General features: G+C 44.9%; 1 protein-coding gene across 1 annotated transcript in view; it reads left to right on the top strand.

Moving 5' to 3' along the window:
* The window catches only part of SHISA6 (shisa family member 6), a 213,494-nt gene extending 188,245 nt beyond the window's left edge, over positions 1–25,249 (top strand). Inside the window, exons 4-6 of the mRNA XM_042833341.1 lie at positions 5,758–5,820; positions 16,810–16,962; positions 24,699–25,249. Of these exons, the coding sequence (XP_042689275.1) occupies positions 5,758–5,820; positions 16,810–16,962; positions 24,699–25,249 (767 nt within the window). The remainder of the gene's footprint in view (positions 1–5,757; positions 5,821–16,809; positions 16,963–24,698) is intronic.
* Positions 25,250–25,705: the final 456 nt, after the last annotated feature.

The following is a 25,705-nucleotide window of genomic DNA, read 5'->3' as shown; positions in this document are numbered from 1 at the left end:
TTATTATCCACAGCAGAAAAGTTGTTTGTGTTTCTTCAAATCAATCACTGGATGCCACAGCTGACACCAGACTGTCTTTTCAAAAATGCACATGCACTTTCAGTGAAATCTGAGGGATTATTAAATGAGTGATCCCTCCTCTCCATCTGCAAACACTGGCAGGAGACACTGAAGAAAAGGATTTTGGGGAGGTCTGTTAATGCAGTTTCTTAGAGGTAAATTCTATGCAGAAGCATTAGAGCTTTTGGGGTTCTCAGACAGACTGACAACCTATCTGGTGGATGGCCCATCCATGGAGGTGCCTGAGGCCAGGCTGGATGGAGCCCTGGGCAGCCTGACCTGCTGGGGGGCAACCAGCCCAAGGCAGGGGGTGGACTGGAGGAGCTTACAGCTTACAGGTCCCTTCCAACCCAAACCATTCTATGAGTCTACAACTGCAGCACAAGGATCACTTGAGCAAGGCAGCACAGCTACCTAGACAGGTCCTTGTCCCCTAGCACTTGCCAGTACCAGCAGATTTCTTCTTCCCCCTAAATGCTCCATCTCCTTCCCCTCTCAGAGGGACTCAGCCTTTCCAGCCCCCCCTTTGGCCTGTGCCACTTCTCACACAGCCACCACCCCCATACAGACCCAGCATCCCACCCCTCCAACCCCACGTTCCCTTCTCCTGCCATAAGTTAACCCTCAGCCCCACGTGGGTTGCACTTCCCAGAGCAGCAGTTGGGGGATTCACATGTAGACTACTGGCACAACCTGATGGGATGCAGCATTTCACTCTGTCCTAACTACTCAAATCCATTTCCTTTGCAAAGAGACATGAAGCCCTTAACATCCCTGTGTGGAAGCACAGGTTTCTTTCTCCCCGTAGAATGCAGCTTTCTTTCCGCTGGTTATTGTATCTGATAACTACTCCAGCTGTGCTCAGAAATTTTGCATTGTGGTCTGGCAATTCAGAGCTCTATGAATTCTTTATTTCTCTAATGCAGTTTCCTAGTAAATAGCTTTGAACTCAGATCCTTGTCTCTACAATAGCTATGCTTCTGCCTAGCTGGCACTTCACAATTAACAGCATTATCTTGTTAAACCTGGAGAGGTGTAGGAAGGCTCACCCATCATTTTAAAGCATTTTATTGCTTAGAAACTGTTTACAATAGGCTACAGAAGTTGTAAATGCAGACCAGCACTGCATTCAGATGCCTGATTAGCTCAGCCATGTGAAAATGCCAATAATTCAGGGTTCTATTTTGGACATCATTTCTTAAGCTGTAACCTGAAAGCACTTGGGATTTTTGAAGAAAAAAAAATGGAGGGAAGGCAAAAAATAAGAAGTAGGATGAGATTTGGGGTGAGATGTAAAGCTGTATCACAAGGCTGTCTTTCCTATTCACGTTGTCCTAAGCACTGCCCTCAGTGAAGACACAACTTGCTCTGGGAGTTGTACAGACCAGTCACTGCTCGAGCACCCCGTGTCTAGAGAAGTAAAAAAAATGTTGTTTCCCTTCTGGAACAGTTACTGTGCTAAGGTTTTGTCAGCTACTGCTTTACGTGCTTACATTTCACACCCACAAGCATCTCCATCAGCACCGTGTAACCTTTCATCTGTTGGCTCCTGTAGTGTGCGAGCTGCAAAGAGAACAAAGAATCTGTATCTTTGGGTTTTCAGCAACTTGATTTGAAAATTGTCTCTGCTATAGCCAAGCTGGAAGTCCTTGCTGTGCTTAGCTACCCTGCATGGCTGCAACCCTACCACACCTGGCTGAAACCCACAGGAACCAGCATAGATACCACTGGCTACTGTACAAAGCAGATGGAAGTATGGAGACCTCCTGGGGAAACATCTCCCTTTCTAAGGCTTTTGGAAGGGAAATGGCTGTGCAGATATTCAGTCATGCTCAAGGAAGTTACCACCTGCAAACATCAAGGAGAGGGCACCAAAAATAGAGCAGGCTCGTTGCTCACTACCTAGTTTGCACCTCTCAGAAATAGATTTTGTATCTTATAAATAAAGTTATATATATATAATTAAAAATATTATATATATAAAAATTATATGTATATAAATCAAAAATATATATAATTAAAATAATATATAAACGATGGATAACATAATGGATAAAATACAGAATGGACACAAAGCTGAACATGATCCAGCAATGTGATCCAGCTCTTGTGGCATAGAAGTCCACCAGCACCCTGGGCTGCATTAGAAGAAGCACTGACAGTAGGTTGAGGTGGGAGACCCTGCCCCTCTAGCTAGATGTGTGGTGAGACACATCTGGGATGCTGGGTTCTCCAGTACAAGAGGGAGGGATATCCTTGGGAAGCCCCAGAGAAGGACCACAAAGATGTTGGAGAGACTGAAACATCTGTTATATGGAAAGAGACTGAGAGACTCAACTGCTCAGCCTGCAGAAGATAGGGCTCAGAGAGATCTGATCAATGTATAATAGCTGATGGGGGAAATAAAAACAGTCAGATATTTTTCAGTGTTGTCTGGTGATAGTACAAGAGGCAATAATAATGAACTGAAAAACAGAAAGTGTTGATTAAACTTAAGAAAAAGCTTTCTTAATGTAAGGGTGGTTGAACACTGGAAGAAGTCTCCATCCTTGGAGATCCTCAGAGTCCAAATGTTGGGCAACTTGACCCAGCTTTGAGAAGGGAGTTGGGCTGGATGACCTCCAGGGGTGCTTCCAGCTTTGCAGTCCTGTGATTCTGTGAACACAGTGTCAGAAAACAAGCTGTAAGAGAAAAGCAGTGGTTCTCAGGGCACAGACAGCCCTGATTTACACTGTGTAAAACAGCTGCCTTTGTGACCTTACAAATTCTGCATAGAGGAGACTGCCCCAAAGTTGTGTATCTGACTGTCTCAGCACCCCAGCTGCTGGCTGTAATGTCTGCACACCACTCAGATGGTTAATACCCAAAATACATTTCTGCCTGAGAGCGTCATGAACCGATTATCTGCCCAAGGAGGCTGTGGATGCCTGCAGGCATTCAAGGCCAGGCTGGATGTGGCTCTGGGCAGCCTGGTCTGCTGGTTGGCAACCTGCACATAGCAGGGGGTTGGAACTGATGATCACTGTGGTCCTTTTCAACCCAGGCCATTCTATGATTATGACTGAAGTCTACAGATAATGGCCCAGACCTTTCTCCATAGCTTTTTCAGAAGCACAAACTGTTTAGATTTTTTAAGACAATAGTCAGGTTGCTGATTGACAAGCCTCATGAGCTAGAAATATCTTCCTTTGGAGGAGTTTTCTAATAATAAATTGTTTTCTTATGCTGGCCAAGAAGTTTGAAAGACCTAATAGTTGTTGAAAACAGAGAAATGATTCAGTTGAGAACTAAAGTATATTGTGTTTCTGGTAAGAGAGACTAAAAATACTGCAGTTATTTCTTTTAAGTATTTGTCAGAATTACCATCACATAAAGTCTTTCAAAATTATGTTACTAAAAATGCCTGAACTCCAGAACACATTAAAACCTACTGCAGAAATTACGAATGGAATTCTGTGCTGTGCTCGCTGAATACTGGGCAAGAAGAGTCTGAGGTGATCCTAAACCTCTGATGGTCCCTACAGATAGTTAGGATTCCAGAAAAATTCAAGATTTTTCACATTAGAGGGCAATGAGGCAACTGAGAGAACAGAAACTGGAATAGAAGCAGGATTTTTTGCTTGCAGGATTTTTTGCTTGCTAAAAGCAGTGAGCAGTGGAAGATCAAAAGGGAAATTCCGCCCTGGTAGAGCTGCATGCCACTTAGTGGAGGGCACTTCAGTGCCTATGTGACCCTGGCTTCATATCAAGATTTGTTCTTTGTATATTGGTAGCCAGGCTAATAACTTTTCTGACCTTCTTTGGTGTATTCAGTGAGTGCCTGTATTCTAGATGGAGATGTAAGTTAAGCTTCCCAGTTGGTTGAAATCTGAATAAATAACCTCTGATTTTAGTCTTAAGGGTGCACAGAGCATATTGTGCAGAGAAATGAGTTTCCAACAGGAATAAAGCAGCAGCCAGTGTGGATTTCTCAGAAACACATCATGTCAGGATATTCTTTTAATTACTGTTATTATTTACCATGTTCTGTGGTAAGGGAGAAATAAGTTGTATCAGGGATGATGGCTTTTGCTAGGTTTTCAGTACTTTCAGGAAAAGTAATGTGAGACAAATGGGAAAAATATGGTCCTACTGAACTTCTGTAAGGTAGATGTCACCCTGGCTGCCTAACCACAGAAGGTGAGTAAACATCAGCAGAGAGATGAACGGATGTGGTTCTGCATTTTGTCCTTTTGTTCGTGGTGGAAAAGAGATTTCCTTATTAAATTTGCAGATGGTGTGAAGCTTGGATGGCTGTGAGTCTATTAGAGAATGGTATTAGAATTTAAAATATTCTTTACAAATTGCAGAAATAGGCTGAAAATAAATTGATTAAATGGAGAAAAATCCTAGGTATTGGACTGAAACAAATACTAAAATGCCTTTTGTACACTGAGCATGTGAACAAGAAGCAGTCCGTTTGAAAAGCAGTAAGGAATCATAAAGGATCATAAGCTTGCTCTGAACCCAGAAATATGGCCCAGGTTGTGTACTTGAGAGGGACCGAGGTCAACAGTGGAGCAAGAAGGACTGGAAAGCTTTATCTTTGACAGGAAAGCAGTCAAAGATAAAGCAAACATTACACCATTGCAGAGAAACATGAAGGAAATTACATCATTTAGCTTGAGAAATAAGGGAACATACAGTAACAGCTTTGTCACAAAGTACCATTGCAGAAAGAACAGGGATTTTCTCCGTGTCCCTGGCAGACAGGAGGAAGGAATTGTCCTTAAAAGCAAGGTCTTACGGAACAGACCTCCTGGGGAAGAAACGAAATATCAACGAGAGGTTTTTCAGAATAGCAGACTTAACATCAAGCATGAGGTGTAAGTTTCTTGAAATCACCTCACCACACTTTCATACATACCCTAACCTGGCCAACAGATCTGGACAAAGACATTTCATTCCTTATCAAAGGCTTTCTGGAAGCTAAGGATGACCAAAATTAATCAGCAGTCACTTGCTTAATGGTTTTTTGTTACAGTGAGAAAAGAGAACGGTGTTTTCCACCCCAAAGGATGGCAGCAAATTACTGCTGCCATTGACCACTGACCATGCCAGCACTGCTGCCATCGACCGTCCCTCCTCCTTTTCAGCTCGGTGCGTTTACCTGAGAATGCATCAGGTCCTGTGGGATCCTCTCAGAGAGGCAGAGCTCCACCCAGGTGCAGCTGTTGCATTCTGCCTGCATTTATGAAGCTATTAATTTGATCCTTCCCTGTACTCATGTGATGTTGCTGTGGATGGCTGTGGTCACAATGGGAGAATCTGTTTTCCACGTAGTGGGGGCTGATGTCCTGAAAGCTTCATGTTGGATGGAGAAGGCATGGAGCTGGGCTCTGAGGTTCCATCCCTCCCAGGAAGGTATCACTGATGCCTGCTAGTCCCTGTCTGGACATGCTTCTTACCTTTGCAGATTACTTTAATTTGCAGGCTCAGCAGAAGGGGAGCAGTTTCTTATTATCATGTTCTTCTTGCTTCTGGAATTTTAAGTGAACTGTGTAACAGACTCTTCTGCTTTCTTAAGCATTTTCTTCTCCTTTCTTTAATCATGCTGAGATTTCCTGTGAATGCTGTGAGCTGTAATTATCATCTGCAGATCAGTGGGTTTGCTAAGCTGTTTCTTAAAGGGATCTTTTTTTTTTCTGTGAATTTCAGATGACCAAGAACAAAATTATAATCACCTGATACTAAACAGTGCCACCCAGACACCTACACATGGTAAGAGAAAACAGAGCAAAATTACACATGTTGTAACTTTCCTCTGCCAGCCAGTAACATTTACTGGTATCAAAGTATGTTTAATGTTAATTGAATGGTTCCCATGGCAGTGATGCATGAATGATGGATTCCATTAGCATTAAACATAGGACCATATTTTTCATTAGTGCACACAATTAAATATGGCCCAATCTTGTATAACTTTAATCATCATCTTTGTGTTTCCCCCTGTCTGGTTGCTCCCTTCTCACTTCCACATCAGCAAAGTGCTGTCAGATTTAACCACACAAAATGACACCCAAAGAAAAGTCCATCTTGTTGACCGAGCCACTCAACTCATAGTGCTGACTGTAAATTTTTTCCAGATAGGTTAGAAGGACACTGAACATGGAGTAAGGGCCCTTAAGCTGACATGATTTTGGCATTAATGGCCAGTATGTGACCAGTGTTTGGGATCCTCCAAGCTATCCAACCCACACTTGCATGGGTCTGGCTGGGATAATGTACTGAAGCCCCTGATGTGCAGTGGCACAATACACTCAGAGTTTGAGTTTCTTGTATGCAAGGTAGATAAGGACTGTGAAGAGACCTGGGATTCCCCCTGCTCACTTTTCATAACCAGAAATACCCCTTACTGAACAATTTCTGATGTTTGCTTTCCCACCCCTTTATTTTACTGTGGGAATGTGGATGTTTCCCCACCCCTAGGAACTTATGAAACCCATTTGTCATGTCACTACACCCACAGCAAGGGGGACTGTCACTGAGCTATCCTCATGGCCTCAGAAGTGACACCTCAGGAGTTGTCTGGGGCAGCCTATCTCCGCCATATATCCTGTCCATCCTCCAAAGCTCCCCTTGCTTTGGTTCTCAACACAAACAGCTTCAAATGTGTTGAGTCTCCTCCTAACACTGCTCTTGCTGAGCTCCATGAAACAATGATTTTCATGTATTACCTCTGTACATGGTTTAACATATTTAGTGACACCTTTCTCTCCAGCCCCTGTCCTCTTGACCAAGTAAACTTACGAATGCCCTTCATCAACCTTCAGCCACTTTCAAGAGTTCCGCTGCACCTCAGAGATATTCCTTCACTGTCCTCCTACTTTCCACTGGAAATATTTTAACCTGGAGCTGTGCCTTTGCTTCCCCTGTGGCCAGAAGCCCTGCCCTTCTTCCTCCTCTGCCTGAGCTCCTTCCTTGCTTTGACCTCAGCCCAAGATGAGCAGTCCCTTTGGCAGCATGTCCCTCCCTGCACTGCAGCAATCACAGACCACCAGCAGAACTCCCTGCATCTTTCTGGCTCCAACCAGACCCGAACCAGTCACTGACCCTCTGCCTCTGTGCAGTCAGCCCAACCTCTGAATGTACCCCTATTTGCTGTGCTTTCTTCCCTCTTCACCTGGTGCCTTGTCTCAATCTCCTCCTTGTTCCTCCCTTTACCTTTGAATGTGAGATATTTCTCCAGCACTCCTGGTGGGAACCCCCCCTTGCTGAGGAACCAATAAGTGATGACATCTCATCCTAACGCATATCGGTTCTCTCTTCTTGTAGCTCTAAACTGATGTGTTTGTTACTCTTTTTGTTCTGGTGTTTGTTTTTAACTCTGTAACTTCACTTTGACAAATATTCTGGAACTGATTTATTGGGAAAGTTGTGTGTACTCCTATAAGAACTTCCACATTTTGTTATAAAAATTGGTGGGAGAGCAATTTGCCCTTGAAGAAGTCTCCTCCAAGCTTTGCTGTTTCCCCTTCCTATGGGCTGGGTCATGCTGCTGCTCAGCCTGCAACTTACTTTCTGCTGTAAGGATGCATTTTTTTTTTCCATCTCCCAAAGAACTCAGTGGCCATATAGGAGTGTTGATTGAATGTGAATTGCCAGCCTCAAACACTGTCCAAAACACTGTTTTTTCTTTCAATAATGTATTACTTTCATAAGAATCCTAATAGGATTGGAATTGTATTTCCTTCTGTCTGCCTCTCTGCCTCCTGCTACTTGCTCCCCACATCCCCAACATGCCAGGTTCCCAGAGCTGCCCCTCCTGACCCAGGTGAGCCCAGATTGCCTGCATATGTGTGCAGGAGTGTTAATGTAGTTCCATCTCTAGAACCCTACAGCAGTCAGTAATTCAAACTAACAGCATGTGCTCAAATGGTTAAACTTTGCTCTGGGCCTGACAGATGCCTTTGTTTTTTATCGGCTTGAGAGAGAAAATCAGAACAGACATATTTGTGCTCTTGGCGTAGAAACTTTTGCTTTTGTTCTCCACTACTGTTATCTGAGGATTTTGGTTGTACAAAGCAACTCGGATGATCTGGCTACAAATAACAGCATGATTTGGAGTTCTCTTTTGTTCCTCAGTTATCTGTGTGGTCACGGCCACTTCCGTTTGAGATACAGGAGTGCTGCTCTGCTGAGCCATTGCTCGGTGACTTTAAAGAGGTATTCGGACTTTTCAAATAAGGGATCAAAAGAGCATTCAGTATTCATAATTTATTGCTGAAATTCTGAGATAGTTCAGCAAAGCCACAGATCTAATTTAATTCTCTTCCCGGGTAAGACATGGCATACATTTTTCTGTGTGATTACACAGATCTGTAGCTGGACATGAGCTGTCTCTTTGAGCACTGTTTGTGAGCTCTGCCCCTCAGCCTGCCTTGCACCCACCACAAAGGGACACCTGCAACAAGCAGAAGAAGGGAAGGAAACCAGTGCAAGGTTCAGGACGTGCCCTGCATCACACATGGACCAAGTTCACTCTCTGCTGAAGCAAAAAGACAGGGAACAGTTCTCATGCTACCAGCAGACTGCAAGCAGGGCAGAGGATGTAGGAAACATGCCACTTAACAATCAGTGCTGTTAACACAGGAAGACATTTCAACCTGAGCAGTCAGAAAATCCCTCCTGTGTGGAGGAAATCCTCACAGCCCCCCAGGGGCTGCCTCACCCAGCAAGGATGCACTTCATCTGGTTTATGTGAAGGGGAGGGGAGTTGTTGCAAAGTGGAGATGCCTGTAAGGACTAAAGCTCAGAGGCTGATGATCTTCCCATCTCCCATCTTCCTAGCAATGTTATCATTCTTTACTTTCTCCTCCTATTCCTATTTTAGCAAGTGTCCAAAGTCATGTAACTGTGGGAGTATGCAGAGGAGGTTCTCCACAACCCAGCTGTGGTAGATATGGGGCCCAGGGCTCTGCAGGAGTCCTCCTCACTGAAGAGGGATGACAGCAAGCCCCCCATGCTCGCCTTTCCCTGCACTGTACATCTAGTCCTTAGTAAATGCAAAGCAAACAGCACCAGATCATCAGTATCCCCAAAAGTTTTGGGAATCATAACAAGTTCTCAGCATGCAGGAGTGACCCAGACGTGCTATTGCACCAGAGCAGCTGTTCTGCCAATCAGCATTTTGGAAGCAACCCACAGTACCTCCATTAGCAACACTTTTGTTCAGCTGGCATGGTAAGAAGATGGCCAACATCCATTTCCATGAGCTGATATTACCTGGTGGCCTATGTCCTGCTGCCTGCAGATGCCACTGTGATGAGCCCCCTGTGATTACAGGTAATGTCTGTCAGTTCCACATCCAATCACTCTGTTTTATTACTATGGCAGATTTTTTTCCTGTAAAGAAACAAATTGAAAGATGATAAAGTCAACCCATGGCCACTGGGATCAAGAAGAAAAAAGATGACAACAAAACAGACTGGACTTGGGTTTTGTGAGATGCTCAGGTTCATTCATCAGGTTCCCAGAGCTGAAAAACCAGGAGTCTCTGGTTTAACTTGCCTTGGGTTACAGCACACACTTCCTCAGTGCCCATCGCAGTGGGCTGTGTGGCCGTGAGATTACACTGAATACTTCCGATGCAGGAAAGAATAACTACTGATTAATGATGAGATTGTGTATAATCTGTTCTATCAGGCTGCTATCATTCAATTAGCCTAGTGCTGGTAGCACGGCCAACACTGGGTGAGAAGAACGTCTTCCTTTTCCTGCTGCCGGGCTGGAATGGAGGGTATACAGAGAGGTGGCACATATTTATCCTGTTGTGGATAACAGGACATGGCAATTTCAAGGGAAGATCAAGAGAAACGACCGCAGGGCTGTTGAGGGCCCAGGGTTCAGCAGCATGTCTTCCAGTGTCCTGCCTCTGTAAGAAGGCTGTTGATTTTCTTGTGATGAGGGCCTGTTTGTGTACCTAATTCACTCCTAGGGCTCTGAACGCCCCATTACAGGACAGGACCTACAGTCCCACATTCTGCTTTCAGTAACCTTCAGACCTCATTTCCTCTGAAATCAGAAGTTTGATCATGGTTTCCTTAGCTCTGATTTTACAGATTTTAGCTCCAGATGAAGAATTCTACAACTGTTTGTGGAAACGTAGAGATTTTGTATGTAAAAGCTGAATGTGAGTGCTCAAGTACTTCTTTCTACAATGTGCAACTAAGTTCTCCATGTGAAATGCAAAAACACCTTTGGATACACTCATATATCTCATTTAGCTACTCAGTTTTTGTACAAAATAAGCAGACAAAAAATTTTTTTCTGAAAAAATCTTAAAATATGAAAAAAATAGAAGCTAAAGTACAAAACTGAAGCAATAACAAATACGTGCTGACTGCTCAGGCTCAGTTTCTGTAAAGCTTATTACTTTATTTTTTACTGCTACTTAAGTTTAATTTCATTATATTTACTGCATATTTGATTATGCTAAACCACTAAGAGCCTTGTATAAACATTTTTTTATTTCCATATAAATAACAAGGAAATTGCTAAATAATATAGTTAGTAGGAAGTTCATATCATAATTTTTATGTTAGTTCATTGCCTTTGATGATCATCTCAAAAAATACTTGGTAAAACATAAGGAACAAATGGTTTCACTTCAAATTTTGAAGTTGGTCAAGTGTTTTTCCAGATAATGTCTGAGTTTGCTCTTGGGGAGGTAAATTCAGTTGTAGCCATACCCAAGTGAATTTCAAACGAGTTTAAATGTATGTGAGCATCTTTTTTTTATATCCCTTCCTTCCTCCCTTCCTTTCTTCCCTCCTTCCCTCCTCCCTTCCTTCCTCCCTTCCTTCCTTCCTCCATTCTTTTTCTTCATTTAGATATTCAGGGCATTCCTTCCCACACAGTAACAAGACTTTGGGGGATATATTGCTAAAATAATTCATTTTCTAACATCAGACCCAAAGCTTCAATGTGGGACAATCCCAGAGGATATGAAAATGATTCCCTGTACTGTCACATCTCCTCCAACAATTTGTTGAGAGTTCTGTATCTATTGTGTTTAAGACACTGTTTACAAAATCAAAACAATTAAGGACTGTTTAAATTAGATTTATCCCCAATGGTAATGTATGTGAGGAAATTAGAAGATAATCAGATCTCTGGAATATAACCTGCAGAACGAGTAGACATTATGTTACAACGTTCTTTCTGCAGAGCAGCAGATCTTTAATGAAAGTGGGGGTAGAGATGAGCCAGGTGATCTGGGAGGACCAGACAGCACAGTGCCAACTTTCTGATGCATTCCAGTCACCACATGTAATGGAGATGTCAGAGGCAATCAGTGATTCAACCACCTTATGCACAAATCCTGCTAATCAAATTGCACAGAGATTGGTGCACTACACAAATACAAGGGCAGATTGAAGCCCTTTAGTGAATTTGGAATGTCATCTACTTATCTTTACCCAAAATGTTGCTAATAATATCCTACAGTGATGTCCTACACCATCCATAGGGAACACATTGGTTTGCTGGGGCCATGAGTGCACGTAAGGGGTGCAAGCAGCCTCTGTTAGTGTGTGCTGAGCTGCAGGGGCTCCAATGGCAACTGTCTTTGTATTTAGCATTGAAGCAACTGGTCTTTCTATTTAGTCTAGTCTAAATACTCAGTGCTCCAAAGAACCACAGTTTTCATGGCCTTGGCATGGAGGGGCTGAGCATGGAGGCCTCAGCTTGCAGGTGAAAGCTGTTAGGACACCAATTCCATGGCCCACCATGGCCCAGCACCCAGATAAGCACCGTGTCTCCAGTCTTCCCTATGGGAAGAACCTGGGAAGCTCCTGTCTTTGTCAACACCATTGTAAGCACAGGGCTACGTGTGCTCAGAAGCATCTTCGTGCCATTACTGATAGGATTCAGCTGTGCCATTTGTGCATTTATTGTAGGGGCATCATCTTGCAATGTGCTGGTGTAGTTCACTTGGTTTCTTTAACACCTCGTTACTCTGCAATGAGGCCTAAAAGACCACCTCCAAAAGCCATCCTGATATGCAGATGTATTTCATTCTCCACTAACTGAATTTAAAACACCACATCTCCAACTCCTACAAAGGAGGGCAGCTACCCTCTGGGGAGCTGCTGATTTACACCACAGCAGCTGAGCTGGAAATGTACGAACCTCTGTGAGATTCTTTGTTGGAGATGTAAAACATGATTAATAATGGTGTTTTTAACAAGAAAAAAAAAGGAAGATGTTTGAAAACACAGATAGTTCCACCCTTCCCACCCACCCCTTCCATAGTGCGCACCAGTTCTGTGCCTGCTGTAGCAGCATGGCATTCCCAGGATAGCTCAGGATGGCACAGGAGGTACCAAACACCAACTGATACAGGCAGATTTTCCTAGGGAATGTGTCCCTCTGTATGAGCTTGCATCAGAATTGGAGAAGACTTTGTGTCTCAGCCTTCAAGTGGCTGAGCAGAAGGCGGTGCTGGGGGAGAATTGCATGCTGTGACAGAGGGCTGAGGCTGTGACGAGCTGAAGCTGAGCAGCAGAAGGCTTTGGTTGTATCAGCTTCTTCTAGGTGACATTGTTTGCTTTCCCCGGGTGAATGTTTTAAAAGGCATCTGTTGAAATATGCTGCAAAATTCGCACAACATATGTGCAGGCTCATATGCAAATATGTAGCACATCCTTTTTGCCACTTGAGCTTTGTTTAAAACTTTGCCATAAATTCACTTTTTTTGTTGTTTTGTTTTGGGTTTTCTTCCTCCTGGTTATCATTTGCTCCTCTCCTTGTTGTCAGAAGGCTCTGCGCCTTGTGTAAACACACTTAGAGACAGAAACTGCTGCTAAAGAACAAGCTGATTTGCAGGGACTTCAGGTCTGCTTTCCACAACACAAGCTTCCAGCTTTAAAAACCCTGAGTCTGCTTCTCAGCCCTGAGTGCTGGAAGTGGAACAAGGCTCTCACTCAACAGAGAGTGCTTTTCCCTCCTTTGTAGATCATAAAGCCATTGGGTGTGTGCATAACAGAGAGGAATGAACCCATAATTGCAGAGGGAGGTTCTGCAGCCCCTAAATCCTCACAGGTGGATGCATGCTCAGCAAAGGGGAAGTGCTGCAGGGCTGAGCCCTCTCCTGCTGAATTAGTCAGAGAGATGCTTTCAGAATCTTAAGATGTTGCATTGGTTGTAAAGAGGTATTATTGATATTCAATGCTATAGCAAGGAGAATTTGGAAACCAGAAGAAAAGAACTGCTGGGTGATGTTCCCATCTCTGTAGTGTGTGCTATGCACTGGGATAGCTTAATTTCCTCCGTGCTTCTCTGCAGATAGCTTTGCAAATTGTGCTCAGAAAGCATGGTGTGTCAGAGGGGCACAAACTGGCACGTGGCTGCAGGATGGAGGTGAGGCAAACATGATCAAATACTGACTTTCAAAGGCAATTCCAGTAAGCATAGGACATCCTCTGTTTTCCAGTGAACATTTGCCATTGCCCAGAATGTTGAATTGAACTGGAATGAGTGGCAGCGCTGGGGAACGGAGCAACCTCAGCTGCCATGCAGGAAATGGAGGGATCTTTTTATTTATATCTTGTTAATTAATTAGGTCTAGCACCTTCCGTAGAAGCCTGTGAACACCACAAAGGAAAAAGGGAGACCCGGGAAAGGTGTGATTCAAATTTGGTGTAGAAGCAAAGAGTTCCTGCTGAATTAGTCTCAGAATTTAAATTGCAGAAGAGGTTTCTCCTTCCCAGCACCTCTCAGTTCTCCAGCGTTGCCCTCAGACTACATTACACACAAGACAGCTGAAGCCATCTTGGTCATTTCAGGTATCCCTTATTTTGCTGAACAGTAGGGAGTGAATTTCAAGGTGACTTCTCGTTTGCCAAAATACTGATGGTCTGTTCCTGAATGGCTGGATGGAAAAAGCAATATGAAGATGCAGTGATTCTGCAGAAGCCCATTGGATAAACGTCTGGCAGTTTATTTCACACTCTCCGTGCAAGTAGTCAGTTCATGCTCCTTCAGCACTGAACACGGCTGCATGCATATAACTGGGCTTATTTCAGCTCATCCAAACCTCCATGCAGAATGAAGATTAGATACAGGTTCTAGCTGAGAAATTTGCAAAGAGATGTTACCCCAGGGTCCTTGCCCTACAAGCACAAATAGGAGTGGGCATATTGTTTCAATGCTGATAGAGTCTCTGTTTACTGGATAATATCTAATCAATTGTTTCCACCTCTCTGATGATGTGATGCACTTACTAATCCTGCAGTCAGTCTATTAGACATGGGTTGAAGTCATCAGCAGGAAAATAACGCTCTCAGAGAAATGATACATTAGCTATATACTCACTTGGGGTTATGTTCCTTTTGCCAAGCAATAACAGTTCCAGGAGTGTAGAGACATACGTAACCAATAGGGAGGAAGCTTTTATTAACCAAGATGGTTATTGCATTTTAAAGAGGAAATTTTCACCTTTGCTAAATTCTGCCGGAAAGTGCCTCATATTTTCTCAGAGCGAGGATCAAAATGATGCTCTGGCAGAGAACTGGGCTTTTCCTTTTCGTTCAGGTGCCTGTCACTGGCTGCCGGCTGTCGAGCCCAGAAGAGAGCATGCATGTGTTTGATAAGTGCCACAGCAGAGACATCTCCTTAACCCTCATCTTTTGGTGCTCCCCGCACAGGATGTGGTGCCCCATGCTGGGTCAGGGGGGAAAAAGTTGCTCCTTTACTTGCTGTCAAACCTCACAGATAGATATTGAGGAAGAAGACACTGATATGATGCTCTACAGGAGGCTTCCTCATGTGGAAGAGTGCACGGTGTCAGTGACAAGAGGGGCAGGAAGGAATGACTTGGGGTTTGTTTGACATGGTGGTTGTTATTCAAGTGCCTGATAGTTCTTCCAACTCTGTGTACATCGCAGATGCTCTGGCATCGCCCACATGGTTCAGTGCCTCTGGACTGAGCCTTGTGGGAGCTGCACAGGAGCACTCTGAGGAAGCTGGCTTTAGGAAGCCCTGAGCAGCCTTCTTCAGGAAGATGGGACTGTCGGCCTCACCTTGGCTGAGAAGCATGCAAAGGATAGGGGATAGAAGTTCTAAAATATCTATCAGGAGTCTCAGTGGGAGGAAGGTTGTGGAAGCAGCTCTGCTTCCCCACACACATGGGAACTGCAACACCATCCTTAGGCAACAGGGAACACCAAGGAAGTTTGCAAAATGTGGGTGCTCTCAGAAGATATCCTGTTCTCCAGTGCAAACAGGACTCCATGCAAAACCCACACACTGAAACCGCTGAATTTCAGAATCAAGTCTAGAAAATATCTGCTGAAATATCTGCACTCGGGTAGTTCTCATTTAATTTTTCTCTGGGAGATGAGAGAAGCTGGAAAATGTTGTGCAAGGCTAGCACACTTGCTCCAGTTTTGGGCAGAAGCTGTGACTTAGCTCACAGCAGCCCATAGACCAGGGGGGGTCTATGAGAGTATAAAGGCACATGAATAAGTGCTGAGCTTATATTGCATTGCTCTTCATGAGTACCCTTTGGAGGACTGCATGACAGGGAAAGGTGAACCTAGGCATTCTGCTGCTCCTCAGCTACATCGGAACATTTTGCCCTCTCATTTCCCTGTCAGATCATATCACAAGTGGCCAGCTCCTTGGCCTACTGACCCAGCTAATGCATTCCAACATTGATTCAAGCCCCCACAGAGCCCCTTTCCATGACCTTGTAGCCTGTTATAGCTTTGCTCCCAACAATTGCAGTCCTTGCTATTTTCAATACTCTTATCCCTATGTTAATACTTGAACACCAGGAGTCAAAAATGCTGTAATTCAGCAGGCCTCTGTCCCTCAGCTGAACTGATGAAAGACCATTTTCCATCCAGCTTGTGGCAAAAGGATGTGATTTCAGTTACACGGCAAACTCTGCAGATTGCTTGGACTTGATTTCTAACATCCCAGCTCAGTGCTAATCTTTACTGACAGCACCCTCAGCATTAGCATCCCAGCAGAGGGAGTTTTAAGCTGACCAGGGGCTCCTTTAGTGACCAGCAAAGTGAAGACAAGCAGAGGGCAGTATCCTCCAGCCCTGCTTCTGTGCTTCAGGAACCCCTCCAAGCCTTGCCTCATCTTCTGACTACAGCCAGATGCAAACTGCACAGCTGCACTTCATGCTTCACCACAAACAGGGGATGTATGGCCACCCCCAGCGCCCACTAGAACACTGGGGCCATGGACTGGGTTTTGCATGGAGCTTCCGGGTTTGGAGCAGTGACCCGAATTCTGGCATGATGAAAGAGCAATCTGATTATTAAAATGAACTCACAGACACTTTTCAATGGCTATGGCGAATGGAAAAGTGTGGCTTGCAAGGCAAAGGTAGGTGATGGTGCATGAGCTTGTGCGGGATGCAGTAGGGTCAGTTCACCACATCATGATGGAGACCTCCATGGTAAGTGAGCTGACTCATTCCACCAGAACCATGAAATGAAGGCTCGTCTGTCTGGAGGCTTCCTAGGCACCAGTTTGCCTCTCTCCATGATCACTGGGGACAAGGAAGCAAAGCCACATCCATTTTATATCGACCCGTTGGAGCCACTTCAAATCCTGTCCAGGAATTGTCGCTGAGGCTGGCTCAGTTACAGCACTTCTCCCTGTCCAGAGCTGCGGGAACAGCTCACCCCTCTCAGCTGGTTTTCATGCATGCTCTGGACATGTCTTATTTTTCTTTTTTCTTTTTTGCAGACACGCCACGGATGAACAACATCCTTACTTCTGCCACCGAACCTTACGATCTGTCCTTCTCCCGGTCCTTCCAGAACCTCTCTCACCTCCCACCATCCTACGAGTCTGCCGTCAAGACAAACCCAAGTAAATATTCTTCTCTGAAGAGACTAAGTAGGTGTCAGCTCATTCCATTTCCTTTGTATCTCATTTGCTTGTAAGCCGCAGCGGGCACAACGTTAAGGCAATAATCTTCTTCCCTCTGTTGTTGTACTGCCCAAGTTGGCATCTCCAGTAATGATTCTCCTGGATGTCGCTTCCCATCAAGGAAGAGCAGAGAGAAAGAGTCACTTCATTACTGTGAGAGCACATGTGGTTATTTGCTTACTGACCTCCATCCTGTGCTGCCTCCCCCAGCTCCGCCTCTCTCTGCTCCTGATAGAGTCATCTGAGAATCCTTTTTTGCTTTCTGGCTGTTCACATCAGCCGAGCTCAGCCCGATGCACCCAGAGCAGATATCTCACCATCTGCAGGAGCAGCTGGAACCAGATGACAAACCCAGGCTGATAAAAAGGTGCTGAATTGGCTGGGAACCTCCATTTCAGTAGGAGCACATCTGCCTGTCCCCAGCAGTGCTGCAGTCCACCATGTTTCATGGTCCTGAACAGCACCTTACCCTGGTCTTTGGTGCATTGCTGATGTCTTTATGTGTTGCTCTCTGACCTGTTCATGCCAGTTAGTATCTATTCTTTCTTGCTGTTTTACATATTGCATTGTTCTGTCAACTTTTCTGCAATGCTCCAACTCACTGCTGCTCCTGATGGTGAATATTCACATGGAAATATCTTCAGCTTCAATGAGATTTAGAAATAAGTGATATCTGTGATGAAAAGTGCTCTCTCTAGACTGAGATGTCAAGTCTATAGTGTGTTAACATGGGCATTTTCTGGGTGCAGCCAGGTATACATGCTGCCTCAGTTGGAAAAATAACTTCAGTGTCTATATTTGCAATAGCTTCACTGAAAGCAGATCGGGACAAAGAGCAGATGCTACATCCTTGCTCTGTCTAAAAGCTGCATTCCCAAGTTAGCCTGCTAAGAGAGACGTACAAAACGAAGTGGCAGAGGAGCCCTTGGACTGTCCATAGCACATCCTCATGCAGAGGATTTTCCAGAAGAGAAAATGCAACAGAAATGTAGCACATAAAAATCTCTGCCCACTCCTTGGCACTTCACTGTGGAATTTAAATCTGTGTTTAACATTTAGGCAAGTATATTTGACATGCTGAAAAGTAAGCATGTGCTTAACCATGTTGCAGAGCAGAGATAAGGTATTTAGGGACTGGATACTGCCATGTATGTGACTTTTGCCTCCTGATAACATTTGGAGTCACTGTCCTAACCAGAAGCATTTCCCTTTCCCTGCATCCCTGTGATTAGCTGTCCATGTTCTTGAGTAGCTTTGATGATGTTGTTCAATACTGGGAAACCCTTGAAATCATGACACTGAAACATAACTGCTTTAAAATGTCCTCATTTCAAGGTGATGATTTATTTTCATTTTTCAGATGAAATAGTGTAAAAATGGATCAACTGGATAGCCCCCAGATTGCTCTTTCATTTCTAATTGATTTCCAATGCTCAGGATTACCTGGGATAAGTACTTCCAGCTCAGAGGCTGGGGGATGTCTGTCTTGACATTATTGGGAACACGTTAGGGAAGCATCCACCAGGAATTGCACCAAGGACTCTTACTGTGGCTCTTACTGTGTGAAGGAGATGGTCCAGACCTCTTCCAGCCTGAGATTCATCTATTGTTTTATACATTGTGCATAGATGCTCACTGAAAATGCCTTGAGCTTCCTGCTAAGGATATTGATGTATCTCACTGGAACATTAAAAAACAACAAACGAATGCTAACTGAACCTCCCACATCTTCCACAGCCAACATCTGGAAATGTACATCAGATCTGAACTCTTCTGTATCTACTCCTGTTATGCTTACCCAGCTCACACTGAATATAAACTCTCTGACCAAGCAACTCCATCCATGCACTGGTCATTACCTTACCAGGTGTCTGATCCATGGGGTCTCAAAAAACTTGTTTTGCAGCCGAAGAAAAGACATCTCCTTACGTGTCCAACGTGCCCCTCAGCAGGTCACAGGAGGGAGTATGGTTGCCTTCCTGCATTGTTTCCTAGATATTTGTTTAAAGAGGCAAAAATAGATTTGTGTTAAGGGGTCAAGCTCAAATGCCTCAAGAACGTGCTGAGCAGAGTCAACCTTCCTCTTCATAGAATCATAGAATGACTTGGGTTGGAAGAGACTTCAGGGATCGTTAAGTTCCAGCCCCCATTTCCTCCCCCCAGGCAGGATTGCCAACTGCTATCTCATGTACTACATTACATTGCCCAGGGCCCCATCCGGCCTGGCCTTGAACACCTCCAGGGATGGGGCATCCACAGCCTCTCTGGGCAGGCTGTTCCAGCATCTCATCACTCTCTCTGTTAAAAACTTCCCCTGATGTCTAATCTAAATCCCCCTTCCTTTAGTTTAAAACCATTCCTCCTTGCCCTATCACTATCTACCCCAGTAAAATGTTGATTTCCCTCATGTTTCTAAACTCTCTTTAAATAATGGAAGGCCCAATGATGTCTCCCCACAGCCTGCTCTTCTCCAGACTGAACAAGCCCAGTTCCTTCAGCCAATCTTCATAGAAGAGGTGCTCCAGCCCTCTGAGCATCTCTGTGGTCCTCCTCTGGACCCTCTCCAAAAGCTCAGCATCTTTTCTGTGTTGAGGTCCCCAGAGTTGGATGCAGTACTCCAGATGGGGCCTCATAAGGGCAGAACAGAAAGGGGCAATCCCCTCCCTTGCCCTGCTGGCCGCCCTCTTCTGCTGGAACCCAGGATACTGTTGACCTTCCAGGCTCCAAGCGCACACTGCTGGCTCTTGTTAAGTTCTCTGTCAACCAGGACTTCTAAGTTCTCCTCAGCAGTTCCTCTGGCCTCCTTTTCATCCGGGCATCTTCTTAATCAGTAACAAAGGGCAGCCATCTCTGTCATATCAAGGTGCCAGTCTCTCACTGACCCCCGAATTGCTTTGGCAAACTGTCAAACCCATTGCTGGATAACAAGCCACCTTTGATGCTGGGCTTGTGCATGGGAAGAGCAGCAGTGTGTGGAGTGTGGGAACATGCAGCTGAGCAAAAGCATCTGTGTTAATTCTGCCCTGCCCAGCACCCCAGGGAACTGCTGTCCCAGCTGAGTGAGAAAGGTCAGTCAGAAAGGAAGCTAATATTTTCAGGCATATTAAACCACTTGGTATTGGATCATCACAAATGACTTGGCAGCTTGAAAATGTTAAAGAGGAAAGACAAGGCCAACGAGGGAATACACTGGAACTGCTGAGAAAGAAAAGCAAATAAATTGCTCTGATGACCTTACATACAGATGAACGTGCATATGTTTTAATCATACTAACCACAGGGAGAAAAATCATCCTTGTCTTTTCCACTCTCTTTTCTCAGAAACCCACCCATGTACCTCATTTCTCTAATCACACATTGGAGGAGCTGTGCTCTGCCTTCCTGCAGTGGCTTTGTCTCACTCATCTTAGGCAGGCTGAGGTGAGATGCGAGGAAATACTCATTTGGGCTTTCCCTGCAAATGAGAGAAACAAAAATCTCCGGTGCAGGTCAGCTTGTCCTAAAGCAATCAGCAGTCTGGATGTTCGGGGAGACAAGTCCTGGCAATGTCCCAGGAACTAACGTGAGGGGAAAAAATGGGAAGAAAAGAAAAAGAGATTATGAAAAGAAATTATGAAAAGAAAAAGAAATTAGAAAAGTGTGACTTCCCTTAATTCCACCTCTAAGCATTTGAAAAACATGAGCAAAGCCCCATAAATATGAGGGTGGCTTTTTTTTTTAAAAGAGAAATCTCCATTAATCAATAGACCAGTGATATCCTCCTATCTGCTCATCATTTCTGGCCCTTAGAAATCCACTTAGGACAGCTTTTTGAATTTTATACATAAAATCTATAAGAGAGAAACATTTATTTTGGCTAAATTAAAAAATGCCAGTTATCGCGTGAGCATCAATAAAACAATAAGGAGTAGCAGTATCAGTGTCTCGTCATCCCTGTGAACTTGCTGATGCAGTGAGGATGGGATGAAACAGACTGGAAGGTTTCAGGTCCTGGGCACGTGGATATGCCCAGGGAGGTGGTGGGCGACCCATCCCTGGAGACATTCAAGGTTAGGATGGACAGGGCTCTGAGATCTGATCAAGCTGTAACTGTCCCTGCTCACTGCAGGGAGTTGAACCAGGTGGCCTTGAAGGGTCCTTTCCAACTCAAACCATTCTATGACTTTGGTTTTAGCAAACTAAGGTGACCAGACATCAGCAGTTCCTGCACCACCAGCGCTTGGTGATGCACTTGAAGCCTCGAAGCTCTGAAGCCTGAAGCCATGTATGTTTCACTGTTCTTCTCTGGTATGGAAATGCTGCTGTAGAGCTTCCCCTTCACACACAAAGGCACTGCTGTGATACTTGGCCTCTCGTGGAGCCATGTCCTCCATTGCTGCTCCAGTAACAATCAACTGACATCACCTTCCAGAGTCAGCAGCCTGCAGCCTAATTAAACCAGCACACTGTTGACATTTTACAGTTTTGATTCCTTTAAGATAGGAAGTTTGTCCACACCTGAAAATATTCCTGGAATAGCTGTGCCAACATCTACCTGTGTCTCTCAGCAGCAGAGGAGGAGACAGACAACGTGAGATTAGGAACACCTTTAAAGTGCAATCAGGACCTGAATGGGTTAGCAGCCGCCAGCGGAAGGCCATGCAGACTTCCATCTCTTAAAAGAGTGCAGAAGGGATATTTTTAATGAAAGGATATTTGTAATGTTTCTAATTAGTAAAACTTTTTGGAGTGTAGGCCGTGCTGCATTGTTCACCTAAATTAGCAAGGAGCAACTTTGAACCACTTTTAATCAGCTGATTCTTCTGCCTCAGTAGGAGGCTCAAACCACTGCAAACCTCACTTAAGCTGGTTTAGCTCCTCTGGCAATTACCATGGCCAGGTGTGAGCATCCAAGCACATCTCCATTTGGGATGTTCTCTGCTTTAATTACATCTATTTAGAGTCACTTGGGCAAATCCAGCAGCAATTCTCTCATCCAGAGAGCAGAGGCCAAGTGCCAGAGTGCTAATTGCTCAGCTCCTATTCCGCAACCAGCCTCACACATCATTATCAAGTCCATGCACACTAAGTGTGTGCAAGTCTATCTGTGGCCACAGGATAGAATACAAATATCTAACATTGCTGTGGCCATATCAAAATTCCCTAGTTCTTCCAAGGCTTCCTAAAAGGTGGTTTTAAAAGCATGAGGGTTGGATGACAAGAGAGTTGCTCTCTGACGTTTGCAACAAGATTCTTCCTAGAAGTTTTTTATTACAAAAAAAAAAAGGACCCATTCCTACAATAAATATTCTGCTGAGCAAATCCTGTCCACAGTGAGCACGCCAACAGAGGAGAGCTCTGGGTAATCCTCACGTCCTGGCAGAGTGTGGGCTGTCAAGAAGAGCTCAGCACCAGAAATGGTGCCATCAGGGCGTGCATTTCAGCACATGCATTCCCAGCTTGGATTTTTGGATGCAGAAGGACCTTCCTCATGGACCCACTGGGTTGTGTGGACTGTTTGCAGGAACATGAGAAACAACACCCGGGGGGAATCAAAGAGCACTGAATGCGCAGGAGAGGAGGAAATCAGCGAGTGAGGTCACCCAGCACAGGCTGCTTGCAGCGCCGTGAGTTCTTTCTGAAGAGCCCAAGGCACTAATTTTAAATGCTCTCTTGTGAACAAACTTCTGGGATTTGGGTGCTGTCAGCACCCAATTAAGTATCATAAAGTGCTGACATTTCCTCAGCTAACACTACGCCTCATGGGACAGCCAGCCAATTCCTCCCCTGATGTGTTGTGTAAAAACTACAGATTTATGTCTGTGTCAGAATAAACAGTTTCTGCTTAAGTACATCTCACCAAGTTTATGCTTAACTGCTATATATATTTAATGTCTACATAGAATCCAAGCATTGTAGAACAAGGGTATAGGCCCCACCATATCATCAGGGCCATGTCCCAGAACAGGATGCTGTCCCACAAGAGGACCATCTACTTCACCCACTTCATGATTGCCTAACAGTTCTGATTCAGATCTTTGTGATTTTTATCACTTGAACATCCTCAGAAACTCTACATGTGCATTTTTTGCTCTTCCACCATTGTATATTTTCCCATCTAACACCATCTGTATCAGTGGAGTGAAATACTGCAGCTAAGAAAATGAAAGGCCTTCCTTTTCTTACGATCTTTATCGTAGGTGTCTTACAGGCAAAAGATTTTGCAAAGGAATTTGTATGGCAGGCCGTAGGAGTGGCATTTAGATGATGTCCACCAGCACTTGGCTTGAGATGATAAGTGCATGCTGGGTTATGCGTGTGTTCCCAACTCTGTGGTCCCTGCACCAGCCTGCCCCCATCAGATTAGTTGCAAGAAACCTCGTTCTCTCTGTAAGGTGGAGAATTTCACTTCGTTTTTGAATGAGGAAGACACTTCTTGCACACCAGAAGATGTTCTGTTGTCTTCTCCATGGAGATGAAGGCTGTTTACCACGTGTCTGGGATGAGTCTTTCTCTGAGGTCTTCTGCAGCTACTGATGAGCCAGAAAAGATGGGGCGCATCAAGAAAACATCTCAGAAAAGGAAATGGAGGAGAAAGACACATACAGATTCTTAGTGCTGAGCTCTAGACACACCTCCACCCCCTCCACCCACCCCATGGAGACACTGTTTGGAACTTCCATTTAATGATAGCGTATTTCTGATAAGGGGTTGGTGCTCCATGCTTTACACATGCAGTCACAGGCACATCATGATGATCCACAAGCTGTGCTGTCTTGAAACCCAAAGGCTGATGATCCTCCTTCCAGCTAGGCAGTCCTACTCCCCCAGCATAAGGCATATGAACATCAAAGTTTTTTACCGGAAAGCTGGGTTTTTCCTTCATCTTCAACCCACAGGTTGTTTGAATCAGGTCATTCCATCTGCTCTGGGATTTAAGTAGTATGCTGGGACGTATCTGCAGTAGGTAAAATCCTCCCTGAGGCTGAAGCATTTGTTTGAAATCCAAAAAGAACTCTGCAACAAAGAGATCATTTAAGGCAGAGAAGAAGCAAACTGATCAAGCAACTTGCCATGAGATAAACTCCACAATATCAAGCAGTGTATAGAAACAAGGGTAAATAAAACCTCAAGCATATGATTCAACATCTCAGAGAGAACATCCCATATTCACCAGAGACACTTTGTAAGCACATTTACAAATATTCAAGAATAGTAATTAACAGTGTTTTGAGGTAGCTTAGGGGGTTTCACAGCACATCCATATTTGAGGCCAGAGGTATGAGTTCCCCCAAATGGAGAAGTTGCCTTCCTCACCCTGCTTCCTCTGTGTTTTCTTTGTAAGTGCATTGTGAAGGTGATGTTGGATCATTTCTCCATAACTTGCTGTTTCTGCGAATTGTGTGATACCATGGTCTGGACCCAGCAGCACACAGAGTCTGTTGTGTCTGTTGTGCAAGAAGGTGTGATGTATCATGAAAGGAATTACACCTGTCTGCACACAGCTATTGCTGATAAACCCATGGCCACACAACCCACGTGGGGCTGGTGTCCCTCCAACAGGCAGCATCTGGACATGGACGTCCATGCCCAGGGCCAGCTGCTAGCAGATAGCCCTTAGGTCTTACTGGGAGGCTTCTACACGGCTGTGTGATACGCCGCCCATTCTCACCCTGTGGGAGAGCACTCTGACATTTCTAACTGTTCCCTTTCTTTTCCCACAGCTGACAAAGAGGCTGATGAGTACTACATGAGGAGGAGACACCTGCCTGACCTGGCAGCCCGGGGCACGCTCCCCATCAACGTCATCAAAATGTCTCAACAGACCAACCAGAGGGACAGGCCCCGCCGCCCCATCAGGGCCATGTCCCAGGACAGGGTGCTGTCTCCTGAGAGGATCATGCCTGAGGAGTTCAGCATGTCCTATGAACGGATCCTCTCAGATGAACAGCTTCTGTCCGCGGAGCGTCTCCACTCACAGGACCCTCTGCTCTCCCCGGAGCGGTCGGGATACCCCGAGCAGTCCATGTCACGGGCACTGTCACACACAGACGTCTTTGTTTCAACACCTGTCTTGGATCGCTACAGGATGACAAAAATGCACTCCCATCCTAGTGCCTCAAATAACTTGTACAATACCTTAGGGATGAACCCAACATCCGCCAAGCGCCAAGCGTTCGCCTCCCGACGGCACAACACGGTAGAACAACTGCATTATATTCCAGGACACCACCACCACTACCGCACAGCGAGCAAAACAGAGGTGACTGTTTGATATGACCTCGAGCATTGTAGATATTCATTAAGGACTGGGGTGGCCACGGCACCCCGTACTGCAGTGGCCTTATAGGCCAAGATAACCTCTAATAACTCAGTGTCTGAAAAGATTTCTCTGACAGTCCCATCCCATTGTTTTTAAAGCCGCCTCTACATTGATTACATAAGAAGAACCCAACCAAACTGAAAACAGTGAGGGATAATGGAGGAAACTTCCTGACGTGCATCAGTTTCTGTCAAAGAAAGACATAGTAAGTAGATGGCTCCTTCCAAGGGCTCACCTACATTATCTGATTATTTTCATCAATTTTAGACTTTTCAGTTGCTACAAGCAGAACCAGTCTCATGCAGCCCGTGACAGGGAGGAGGAAATGCAGTGCTCCATCCTGGCAGGAAGGGGCCCTGTTCTCATCCCTCATGCCAGTCCTCACGGTTGACCTTTGAGTAGCAAGTA

The sequence above is a fragment of the Centrocercus urophasianus genome, unplaced genomic scaffold (assembly GCF_019232065.1).
Source record: "Centrocercus urophasianus isolate 14NV4802_14NV808 unplaced genomic scaffold, USGS_Curo_1.0 seq_41, whole genome shotgun sequence".
NCBI lineage: Eukaryota > Metazoa > Chordata > Aves > Galliformes > Phasianidae > Centrocercus > Centrocercus urophasianus.
The sequence above is the reverse complement of the archived record's forward strand: the minus strand, read 5'-3'. Positions and strand labels throughout refer to the sequence as shown.